This window comes from Montipora capricornis, chromosome 5, assembly GCF_036669925.1.
Source record: "Montipora capricornis isolate CH-2021 chromosome 5, ASM3666992v2, whole genome shotgun sequence".
In the NCBI taxonomy this organism is placed as follows: Eukaryota; Metazoa; Cnidaria; class Anthozoa; order Scleractinia; family Acroporidae; genus Montipora; species Montipora capricornis.
This window is the reverse complement of record NC_090887.1, coordinates 8,325,125-8,338,240: the sequence shown is the minus strand read 5'-3', so window position 1 is coordinate 8,338,240 and position 13,116 is coordinate 8,325,125. Positions and strand designations below refer to the sequence as shown.

The following is a 13,116-nucleotide window of genomic DNA, read 5'->3' as shown; positions in this document are numbered from 1 at the left end:
TGTGATTGGTCGATTCTCGGCACTCGATTGAAAACATCTTGGAAATAAGTTCAAAGTTTGTTTTGACAACGAAAGCAAGCGAAAAACAAACACTGGTTGGGTACATTTAACAAATTAATACAGTTAGCTGGAAGGTACGCAAACATTTCACAGAAACGTAACCAGGCGAAGCTTTACCTCATTATGTGCGCTTTTTTATAATGTGCTGTCTATTTTATCCATACGTTTGACTTCTTTGTTGTGTACTTTATTTAGTCCATACCAAAATACTCTTAATTCAAAAGCTTGTGCTCTTCTATAAAAGCAATTTTAGCGATAGCAGTAATTGACTTTTTTCTGCTATAGCCGCTAAATGAAACCATCTTCATAACGATTAATATCCAGGGTCGAATTGTCCGAAGCATGTTTCGAGCCAAGCCGGATTAAAATGCCTGTGTATCTTTTTTTTCTTTGGGGGGGGGGGGGGGGGGGTGGGGGGCGTGGGGGAATGGAGATGACAAGTCGACCCAGGTTGCTGCTTGACAGCGTGAAATTTTGCTTTTCTGTGTTTTGTGATTGGACAAAACAATTTGCGCCAAAAATGTATGCCATGTGTGCTCGCATTTCATTGATTTCTTCTGATTGGGTCATTTGATTTCTTCTTTATCTTGATTGGCCATAGGAATTGCTTTAGTTTTGGCGTTTCATGTCACAAGACTAATATCGATAGCACTCAATCAATTTTGTCATGGCTTTGTAGCCTTAATTTGGACCCTAAGAACGACAAAGAAGCAATAAGTTTCATATACATTCATCACAACGCTGTCTCGTTCATTGTTTTAGATTTAGAGGAGTTTTCCAGAAGTCTAAATAAAGATATTAGATAATATACTAGAGGCGAAATCGCCTTTTCTGTAGAAATGTTAGGTTAATATTTTGTTACTAAAAATCATGCTAATAAATATAAGTGTTTTGCTGATTTGGCGATAAAGCTAAATGATACTTCCAAGTTGTTGTCTGTGTTGTCGTTAATTGGGACCTTTAGATTCTAGGGCGAGGGCGAGAACGAATACGAGTTTTGATTGGCAGTTTTTAGCGAAAATACTTCGAAAATTTATAACCCATACGATTAATCTTACTGTTTGTTAGCAGAATAGGTTGCTCAGTTATTCTTATTGCTGTTACCTGGGCCTTTTTGCTGATCGAAAAATGCCAAATCTGCTTCCCTGTTGTTGACTTGTTTTGACACGACGGCGTTTTTGCACAACTTCGTACTAAAATGACGACGGGAACACGTTTTTCCCACCAAAATGACACTGGTTTGCGCTCGCTCACTGTTGTTCTGTGAGAAAATCTCATACTCTTAGTCGTTCTCGTCCTAGAATCTAAAGCTTTGTAATGATGAGGATGACGGAGGTGGACGGGAAAATCATTTCATTTTTCATGGATTCACCCTCGTCAGCCACACATAAATACCTCTTACTAAGTCAGGGCGGCTTAGCGGTTAGGAGGGAATTTAAGATCTACAACGGCGACGGTCGACGAATACGTCACCTCAAAATATAACTTGGCTCTATCATAAGTCTTTCGCGATTATTCAGTCTCGTTCACGTCCTACAATGTGGGCAAAGTATCCTAAAAATAAATTGGTACGAGCGGTTGCAAAGTTAAAATAGAGAATGAAAGATTCTCTGTTGCATGCTTACGTTGTCGTCAAAACTTCAAATTTGGTGATTTCACGTCGTCGTTAAGCAGAGGACTGCAAGCATACGTGCTAAAATTCGTGCTGCACGTGCAGCACGATTATTTATGCTCTTTTAACCGATGATATTCTTGGGTTTCACTCACGTAATCAACAGCCATGTTTTTCAACGAAATCAAAAGAAGACGTTAGCATAATAATAGCTTTCAATTCCCGGAGGATTGGATCGGGACACCAACATGGCCGCCATTTCATTGTTTGGGGACACCAATATGGCGGCCGTGACGTCATGTGAAATTCAAGATTTGTTTTGTGGCGTTGTGGTAGTCGTAGCCGTCGTCGTTTCTTAAATTCCCTATTAACAGTGCCTTCCACCCTGGTTCGAGGTCGTAGGTTGGCCAAGTTTCAGTCGATCTCAATCTGAATGTGAGGGTTTTTCTCCGGGTACTCCGGTTTTCCTCTCAGTTAATTACATTCGGCTTCGGACGGATGCCCTCGATGGGGATAACCTGCGTTATCCTTCCCTTTCATTGAATTAAATGAATAAAGTTGAATTAAATCAGAAAGCCATAAGGGTTGAAACGTGTAACGGCCCCTTGTGTGCTGGGAAACAAGCTTCTGAATATTCAATTTACTAAGTACCATATTTGGAACAACAAGAGCGAGGGGTTTCCAAATATGGTACTTACCACTGAAACATTCAACCAATCAGTTCGCACTGAATATTCGGAAGCTGTGAACGCACGTTACACGTTTCATCCCTTATGGGTTTCTGATTAAATTCAATCAAATAGAGTTCTAGGTCCGTACTGTAAAATTACGGACCGAGTATTTTCCCGTTGATTTCGCACATGAGCCGTAAGTCAACGGGAAAAAACGAGGATCTGTAATTTACATTAAGGACTGAGAAAACGAGGTTAATAAGATGTTTATTATATCTCTGTGGTAGTTGAACTAGTTGAAGTCAAGCGGAAGGTTCAACAACTGCTACAAAGATTGCTGAGTTAAAATCCGAAAAACAAAATCTTGGCTGTTTGAAATAGTTACATGCACGACTCAACACTTTTGCAAGTTTATGTAACAAAAATGGCATGAAAAACGTGCTAGAGAATGTTTTATCGAAATTTCGAATTTAGCGGCCCGCTAATTTAGCCAATAACAGACCATTACAGCGCGTGTACTGTATATCAGTCCTTAATTTGACGAGGAAACATGCAATTAGTTGTTTATAGAGCGGTTTTCAATGGCCGTTTTTATACTAGAGACGCATAATTCGTCTGAGACGAACTTGGGCAAACATTATTTCTGCGTCTGTTAAATTCGTCTGGTATAAAGACGGGCACAATACGCATAATGCGTGTGGACGAAGTATCCACTTAACAGCGTCTTCAAAGACGCACTAAAATAGATTCTTCGTCCAGACGTGTAATGCGAAGAGACTGGGTCGAGTAATGGCGGCATAAAGACGTGCGTTGCTGTCGCCCGCCCATTTTTCTGCCCTATTTTGGCAAATGGCCGTTTATTTTGGTCAATTTCTCAGCAAAAGAAAAACCAGATCTTCAGCTTCCTCCGACGAGTCAAGTCTTTCGCCGGAAATAAAAAAAACCAAGCAGTACTCCTCGCCAACGCACCACGAAGACGAAATAATGACAGCTCTCAGTATGACACAAGATGTTGGTGCAACTCTGCAAGCAATCCTAGCAAAACTGGAAAAGCTTGATTCAATAGAATCAGCCGTGAAGAAGATTGAAGCCAATCTCGAGAACTTAGAGAAACGAACCCAAAGGCTAGAAGATCTCCAAACAACAACGAATAAAGATATTGACGACCTAAAAGAAGGAATCAACTTTACCGGACAACAACTGAAGGAAAAGACAGAAGCTGCGGAGAAAGCGCATCGACTCTACGAAACTCAATTAGCAGAGCTGACGACAAAATGCCAGAAAACTGAGGTTCTGCTAGAGGAGGTCCACACTAAAAATCTTTACTTAGAAGCCTACTCTCGCCGGGAGAATATTAAATTCACCAACATAGTAGAATCGACAGAAATAGGCGGCCGCTCTGGTGAAAACACCGAAGAAGTTCTTCGAAATTTTTTGGAACGGGATCTCGGTTACAGGGATGCAAGGAGCGTAGAAATCCAGCGAGTACATCGGATCGGTAAAAGCAAAGATGGAAATCCGCGTCCTATTCTAGCCCGTTTCCTCAGGTACAAAGACTGTGAGCAGATCTTTAAACTTGGTCACCGACTTAAAGGCACTAACTTCCAAATGTTCCGAGACCTTCCCAGGGATATCATTACCCGAAGAAAAGTACAGATGGATGCTTTTAAAGATGCCAGACGAAATGGAGTTGCTGCCTCCTTCAGCCAGTCGCAACCAGACAAACTGTATATTAAAGGTAAATTGTGGCCCGTCGGGCAAAAATTTACTGTCTAACCCACATAAAATAACTTTGTTCAGATTGACCTGCAAATTTCTTCAAAGGTTTCGCAGTTTCTTTTTTTTTTATTGCCAATATGCGTTTAACTAATTAGAGGCGGTCGACAGCTTAAATAGTCTAACAGAGCTACAGGCTTTTTCTCTTGTTTACTGTAGCAAGATGCCTAATTTCTCAACCAAAAGTCTTTTAGTAATTTTATTCAATTTGTGTGTGTTTTCGTTGTACTGTCTCCAGGGCATAGCAATCTATCTCATCAACAATAGCTTGAAGGCATGTGGTCATTTAGATATCTTTTATTGTGAAAATGCAAAACCGTCAACTCCGTTTCTTTCATCACTCACAATACAACAGATTTGAAAATAGTTTCCCTTAATGTCAGGGGATTGGGAAACAATGCCAAAAGAAAAGAGGTGTTTAACTGGCTGAGAGTAAAAAAGAAATCTATTTATATGCTGCAAGAGGTCCATTGTTCTCAAGAAACTACTGATAAATGGACTTGTGAGTGGGGATAAAGCGCTCTTCAGCTGCTGCAGCAGCAACAAAGCAGGGGTTGGTATTCTTTTCAACAATAACTTCAATTGTCAGATCCACAAGGTTTTTTCGGATCCGAATGGTCGCTTTTTAATATGTGATATCGTTGCTGATAGCAAGCGTCTGACTGTGGCTAACATCTACGCTCCGAATGAAGACGATCCAAACTTCTTTCAGGTTTTCTTCGATCATTTATCAAACTTTAAATGTGAGGAAATTATAATTGGTGGGGACTTTAACTTAGTTCTTGAAGTTGAAAAGGATAAGAGGGGTGGCCTTGCCAGAACACACAAGAATGCCTTAAAAGTGATTCAAGACTTCTCTGAAAATCTTGGTTTGATTGATATTTGGAGACTTTTCAACCCGGAGACCAAGAGATATACTTGGCGACAAAACCAACCAGTCATACACTGTCGACTTGATTTTTTTCTAGTCAGTGAATCATCCTTATGTGTTGTTACCCATGCAGATATTCTTCCTGGCTTCAAAACGGATCATTCGATGATTACTCTTAATGTAGCTTTACACTCGAACCCTAGAGGCAAAGGTTTTTGGAAATTGAACACGTCTCTTCTAAGCGAAATGAGATATGTCCAAGAAAAGAACACCGTAAATGAAAACACTGTGAACCAATACAAAGAAGACATCTCGGTGAACCCAGCCCTACTCTGGGAGATGATCAAATTAAAGGTGCGAGAGAAATCAATATCCTATGCTGCATACAAAAACGTGACAACAAGAAAACGCGAAGAAATGTTGGAACGCGAAATCGCTTTTTTAGAGAAACATATAGACAATTCAAGCAATGGTAACCCCTCATACCATATTGTTGCAGAAAGAATTTTTACCTTAAAGAAAGAACTGGAAAACATCTTTGAGTATCGGACCAAAGGTGCAATTATTAGGTCAAAGTCGCAATGGTACAACGAGGGCGAAAGGAACTCTGCATACTTTCTAAATCTTGAAAAAAGGCACTGTAAACAAGGAACAATTAGTCAATTAAAAATTAATGACACTGATTTCGTCACCACAGATAGAGATATCTTATCTGAATGTACCGCTTTCTACAAAAACCTTTATACGTCAAAAAAACCCGACAGCCTCCAGTCTACATTCTTCTCTGAAGTGAACTCCACTTCTTTGTCGAATGAAGAACAAATTTTATGTGAAGGCCCCTTAACTCAAACGGAATGTCTCGAAGCCCTGAAGAAGATGGAGTCCGACAAAACGCCAGGAACAGATGGACTTCCTGCCGAATTTTATAAAGTTTTTTGGAAAGACATTTCTCCTTTTTTAATTTCGGCACTCAACTATGCTTTAGACTCTGGCTGCCTTTCAGTGACGCAAAGACGAGGGGTGATTAAACTAATTCCAAAAAAAGATGCGGAACTGTACTTCATCAAAAATTGGAGACCTATTACCCTTTTGAATACTGACTACAAAATCGCAGCAAAATCTATTGCAAACCGAATTAAACTAGTACTTCCAAACCTTATCAATCATGATCAAACAGGATTCTTGAAAGACAGATTCATAGGCGAAAATATCAGACTTATCGACTCTATTATCCAATACGCCACAGAAAAGAATATCCCGGGCCTATTACTTTTTATTGACTTTGAAAAGGCATTTGATTCTCTCGAATGGTCCTTCATACATGACACACTAAGTTTCTACGGATTTGGTGCTTCATTGATTAACTGGGTGAAAACCCTGTATAGTAATACTGAAAGCTGTATTCTGAATAATGGATGGGCAAGTAATTTTTTTGAGATTCAACGAGGTGTTAGGCAAGGCTGCCCGCTCTCACCTTATTTATTTATCCTATCAGCAGAGGTGCTTGCCATGGCAATTAGAAAAAATACTAATATAAAGGGAATCTCTGTAAATAATGTGGAAATTAAGTTAAGTCAGTATGCCGATGACACAACACTTATATTAGACGGGTCACGCGAATCTCTTTTTTCATCCCTCGCAATGCTTGACGATTTCAGCAAAGTCTCTGGCCTCAGACTCAATGATAAGAAAACTGAAGCTCTATGGATCGGCGCAAGTGTTGGAAATGATAAAATTTTGTTATCAGGAAAAGAACTCAAATGGCCAAAAGACAAGGTTAAATCCCTAGGTCTATGGATTTCAACAGATCCCGAACTATCTGCCTCCTTAAACTACAACGAGAAACTCGAAAAAGTTAAAGAAATCCTGAGATGCTGGAAATACCGCCGACTCACATTGCTAGGGAAAATCACTGTTATCAAATCACTAGTGGTCTCCCAATTAGTCTACCTGCTCTCACCTCTTCGCTCAAACTAGAGAGTGTTAAACGTAATAAATGACTTACTCTACACTTTTCTATGGAATGGCAAAGGAGACAAGATAAAACGGAAGGTAATGATCAACGATTTCGGTGATGGTGGCTTAAAAATGATTGATATAAGTTCCTTCAATAAATACTTGCATAACAATAACAAGGGAAAATGGAAAATTTTTTTCGATATAACCCTCCAAAAATATGGTTGTCAAAATTTTTTTTCCTACAACCTTAATGTTAAGGACATCTTATCGAAAATAACAACTTCGGATGGCTTTTTAAAAGAAGTATTAGAAATTTGGGCAGAAGTTAACTTTGAACCAGAAATAGCATCGAAAAATCACTTTCTGGACCAACAACTTTGGCATAACTCCTTAATAAAGATAGCCAACAAGACAATTTTTTTTCAAAATTGGTTCAATAAGGGAATAACTCGGGTGAAGCATCTTTTAGGATCGGACAACAACTTTCTCTCGCTAAGTGATTTTCGCTGTAAGTATGAAATTGACCCTCGCCCTCTCAGCTTCTACGGATTAATATCCGCTGTTAAGTCTATTCGGATCGATTCAAATTTTCAAGATCTACAGAACACCGACCACGAAAAGGAGCCACTTACAACAAGAATTTTACAAGTCAAAAAAGCAACTACCTTAATATATAAAAAATTGATCAGTATCAAGAGCTTAACCCCCGAGTCAAGTAAAAAAAAATGGCTACAGGATTGTGACCTACCAACAAATGACAACATAAATTGGACTGCTGCTTATATTTTAGCTAAACAATGCACAAAGAGCACTAAGCTAATAGAGTTCCAGTTTAAATTCTTACATAGACGCGTATCAACCAATAACTTCTTATTTAGAATAGGTCTAAAGGGCGATGAAAACTGCAGCTTTTGTCACACCTCCTCTGAGTCACTTATTCATCTTTTTTGGACGTGCAGCCACACATCTCACTTTTGGAATAAACTTACTGAATGGCTGATAAACCTAAATGTACTTCCTAGGGATTATGCTTTGACAAATACTACTGCTTTGGGTCTGAGGCCAGATATCTCTCAATTCGCACTTCTTATAAATTATTGCTTTCTCTTAGCACGATATCACATATGGCTCGCTAAGACAAAAGAAGGCCATCCAAATCTTACACATTTCATACGCACTTTAAAATCACGATATGAAATAGAAATAAAAAGTGGAGACACAAAGAAATGGAAACCTCTTGCAGGATATATGAGGATCTAATTAATATTAGTATATTTCTTCACCTATCTGTATTTATCTCCTACCCATTAGTTTCTTTCAAATCTCCTGTCAGGTGCATATCTTACATTAACTGTAGTGAACCACATGCCTTTACCCTGTTTTTGATGCCTCCATAGTGCAACTTCAAGCTGTAATGATAATTATCTATTTTTCTTCTTTTTTTTCTTTGCCCTTTGTCGTCACTGCATGTGTTAGTAGTACTGTCTTCACTGTATTTGTTAGTCGTGTAGATTTGTTAGTCGTTGTAATTCAAACACTGTTAAAATTAGAGTAACATCATGTAAATAGAGCTAGTGCTGTAAGTAGTCAGTGTACTGTTCGTAAGCATTGTATTCTCTTGTATTGTTGAAAATAAAAAAAAAAAAAAAGTTCGTCCCAGACGAATTATGCGTCTTATATAGTTCGTCCCGTCTTTACACTAGACGGATAACACGAGCGTCTGGACGGATTATGCGTCTCTAGTATAAAAACAGCCAATTGAGCGCAAGGAACCATTGCGAATTCGTAGCAATTCCATGTAACGTGCTCAAGGCGCTGGAAAAATCGTGCGTGCAAGTCGCGATTGGTTTTGATTATTCTTCTCATTGGTTGATAAAGTGGCGCGAGATTTTTAAACCAATCACTGATCGAGCGTAGCAATTGCGATCGCGTAATTACTTTCGACTGCTCTTATATAAAGGGCAAAGAAGGTCAAAAACGCACGCTGTTGCGCAATTTCGTGGAAAACCATTCCAGTGTTCAGTTAGTGTCAATGAACTGTAAAACGCACGAATCAGCTGAATGAAGTTTTATTTTTTGCACAACAACGCTGAAGCAATGAAACTAGTCCTGCTAAACAACAATTACTGCATGAACCAGGAGCTCATTATTTGGAGTCTCCATACGTATTATACCCTAGCTTGAGTCAACTGCTGAGTAGAACTGCTGAAAACACCCCCGAAAACCCCTCTGGGAGGTTCATCTGAAAATAAAAAGATACGGGACAAGGTTGACTCTGAGGGTTAATATGGAAATTCAATGAAATTTGCCTTCGTCTCCGCCAATCAGCGTTAGTAATTCTGCCCTCTACTGTTATTTCTACAAACTTTTTTCACATTACGAAACAAGTTGTTTACAGGTGTTACACTGAGCAACGTTTCGAGCAACTTGTCTCGTTCCGATGATCACTCCCACACGAGGTTAAAGGACCATTTTCATCGGCTAGTGCTGCAAACCGTTGCGATACAACAAGGCAGATGTTACACTGAGCAATGTTTGAAAAACTCGTTGCAACCGTTACTGAAAATGGTCTCGTTGGCCGTTGCAAGGTTACACTGGGCAATGATTCGTGCAGCTTGTCTCGCAATGGTGTTGCGAGACATTGCACAGTGTTACTCACAGCGCCTTAACACTGTATAGAACCGCATCTTATAGTACCAGTCCAATGAGATAGCTGGATAATCGGTGACAAATCAAGAAATTGATAACACTGGTTTGAGCCACCTTAATTCTTGTGGTATAGAGTGTTTTCACTGTCACGCAATAACAAATAAAATCCGAAACCGTTCAAAGAAAGAAGCCAAGAAAATGAAAAGTTATAAAAGACTAATTCCTAAATAACTCCTCCAAGTCTCAAGTCTGTTTGGTGCATCGTTACTGAGTTATTTGCCGAAACATGTCACTCAATTTTACAGACCTTTCTATGGAGACGCCATGTTTGTGGTCCCCGGAGGAACACCAATATGGCGACCTCGAATCAAAAAAACATCTGGAGCTCAGTTTGCGATAAAAGACCCCTCTTTTTGCTCATGAGCTGAATTGAATAACCATAAACATGTTTTCTACAGCTTGTAATGCTTAATATTAATTTGCCAAAAATCACAGCGCGGAACTGTTTTTTGGACGGTCACCCAGGGCGGAAATTCAAAATGAAAACCGCTACGGGGCCTAAAACAGGTAAGCTTTTTAACTGGTATCGATAAAAAGTCAGAAAACCTCGCAGCTTTGATTTTACAATTTCATGACGTCACGTGATAAGTCGTCTAGGGTTAGTGGCGCATGGGTTTGCGCGCAACTTGCTCCATCGTTGTTTTTTATCTTGAGCAAAAACCGCCCACGTGCGACCTCCTGTGATCTGTTTTGTCATGCGAGTGCGGAACGAAGTTCACTCTGGAAAGGAAAGTCATTCTGATATCAAATGAGACAGCCATCTTCGTCGTTGAACCACGGGATGCCAATTGGATGCTCAGCCCAATGCTTTTTGCGTTTTGAATGATGTCGCGTGATCATAACCTCATCTCATCTTGTACTTTGGCCAAATGCCAAAATCAAGGGAATGTTATGGCAAAACAAACACGCTTCTGAGGAGAAAATAAAGGTGCGCTAATTCACTATTGATCCCGAATTTTAACATATGTTTCTTAACTTTTATTAATCGGAGGATTGTAAGTAGCAAGTCCTCTTTAATAGCGCGTAATAATTGCTGCCCGCCCAGGGCAGCCTCCTATTTCTGCCTTGATGTCTGGACTTCAGGTGATCTGTTTGTTAGCACTTTTCAGACCCCACTGCGTACAAAGTCTGCGATTGGTGAATTTATGTTTGACAGTCATCACTAAGCTGAGCAAAGTTAACCCTAAACACTAAAATCTATTGTTCACATGCCATAAATAATTATTATTGTCTTTTCATTTATATGTAAAGTAGAACCATCACAATCAAAAAAACGTTGCACACAGACTCGCTTTGAAGAGGAGGCAGACATTAACTCGGAAATGGCATGATCCAAGTCTTCGAAAATATTCATACTAGCGCTTACTTATTCCAAAATGCGCGAGAAAAATCATATGATTACTTCTTAATAATAGTCATAAAAAGTGGAAGCAACGCACGCTTATCGATATCACGCAATTACACAAAAACTGTGCCATCCAGGGCTCGCATTTGATCTCTGAGTTCTCTTTGCTCATTAGCGAATCACAATGCTTGGTTTATTTATTACTTCCTTTTGCAACGAATTACCTCTTTTCTGCAATGTTACCTGAAACAACACTTCTCTTAGCCAATCAAAATGGAGATAATTTTCAGTGTTTACTAGCGGACCAACGGTAAGATTTTTTGGGAAATCTATCCATGCGAGAAATTTTGGTTATGACGTTAGCGTACGCCCGCCCTCGCGTACAGAATGTCGGGGTGGAGGTGGGGAGGCAGGATAGCCTCTGAGGACCGGAGTGTTCGGGCAATTTTCCTTGGCGGGAAGTTGCGTGGCAGCACCAGCGTTTTTCTGGCGGGAAATCATATCAGTGAAGAGCAACTGGACAAAGATTAGAGCAGAAAAGAGCAGAAGAGGCGACGAAATTTGAGAAATTAAAGCGAAGAAAGCCTCGAGAGAAGGCGAGGAAGGCGAAGAAGAGAAAATTTCAACGAGGAACAACAGCTGAGAGAAATAGAGCGAGAGACAAATCACTAATTTACAACGGCTGGCTTTCAGGTAGTGTTTTCCTTCATGCCTCGCCGCCAAAATCTCGCCGCCTCACATATTTTTTAAAACTCGCTAACAAAAAGGAAGAAGGCTTGAAACGCTGCAATTCCTTGTTGACAGAGATTCTGGCATATTTCAACAATTACATTTACAAGCTTTTTGTGTGAAATGGATGTCCAGTCTTAAGCTGCTTTGTTTGGCCTTGGAAATTGCAGTCGAGTAAGCGAATTTACTACTCTTTGGCTTGACTTTTCAATTAGTAAGACTTTTGCTGTTGTTCTAAACTGAAGAGAGAGCTAGGCTGTAAAGATTATCAGTCGAACGGAAAATGTTGTGAAAGAGAATACTGTGCACGTAACATGATTTCAGTTTTAGTTGTTGATAGACCTTATTTACGGTTTCTGACGCCATATTGGTTGGGGGGCAAATACGGCTTATAAAATCACATTGAATGTATAGGAATTTTGCCGACTTCGAACCATTGTAAATCCTTTAAGGTCTGACGACTGTAGACAGCGAGAATACCTCTCAAAAAGCACTTACATTGAGATTATTTTCCTGAAGTATGACGATCGGGATCAAGCTACAAGGACTGCAAACGAAATGTGTAAATTTCATGTACGGCTTAAACTTATGCAAATTCCCCGCGAAATTTGAAGCGACATGAGGCGATTTCTAATATCCATTTTCAGACGTTGTGTCTTGTGCAATGATTTAATTTTCCGTTGGCGAATGATATTAATAAAATGACTAAAATTATTTATTTTTTGAAATCTGCCTTCCTGCAGCGGAGTTAAGTGGTTTGAATTCCGTTAAAATGCCATACATTCACTATAATTTAAGTCGCGTTTGCCCCAACCAAGATGGTGTAAGAAACCGTGAAAAAGTCTATTAAAATTGTTTGTTATTGTTTGCAAGGCTTGTTTGTTTACTGCTGTCAGCTCAGAGGTGTTTGATCACTGTAAACTCTATACACTAATGGCGATTAATTATGTACTTTATGCAGAAGCATAATTATTTCCGTAAACACCCCAGGGTTGTAGCTAAGGAAAAGCAGGCCGGTTGAAACGTTAGGTGACTCAGCGTACCTTCTAGGGTTGGCAATGCCAACCCTGGGGGAGGGTACGTACGGGAGGGGGTGGGGTCCGGGGGGTCTCCCCCGGGAAATTTGAATTTGATTTGGTGACCTCTGGAGCAATCTGAGGCCTCTTTGATACGAGAAGCAACAAGACTCTTCCATGCGAAATAATTGTCTTCGGTAATAAAGAAACGGAATCTTCCACCCACGTGCACTGGAGACCTGGTTACGACATCTCGTTACCAGTCTTTAGCAACACCTCGAATACGGGGCTACTAAGCCTCGCGAAAACAAAATAACGGTAAACAAGCGCTCGAAACAGTATTTCATTTGAGTACTTTACTTCTAATA

The 13,116-nt window shown here is 39.8% G+C and overlaps 2 protein-coding genes across 2 annotated transcripts in view; both read left to right on the top strand.

Annotated features, from left to right (window-relative positions):
* Positions 1-988, top strand: part of LOC138049350 (dual specificity protein phosphatase 10-like) — a 14,803-nt gene extending 13,815 nt beyond the window's left edge. Inside the window, exon 3 of the mRNA XM_068895594.1 lies at positions 1-988. This exon is cut by the window's left edge and continues 4,839 nt beyond it. The gene's annotated coding sequence lies outside the window, so the exon portion shown is untranslated.
* Positions 989-3,147: 2,159 nt separating this feature from the next.
* Positions 3,148-4,626, top strand: LOC138048797 (protein unc-13 homolog C-like). Its single transcript, XM_068894920.1, has one exon. It carries the CDS (start codon positions 3,193-3,195, stop codon positions 4,117-4,119), a length of 927 nt encoding a protein of 308 aa, XP_068751021.1. The 5' UTR covers positions 3,148-3,192; the 3' UTR covers positions 4,120-4,626.
* The last annotated feature ends 8,490 nt before the right edge of the window (positions 4,627-13,116 follow it).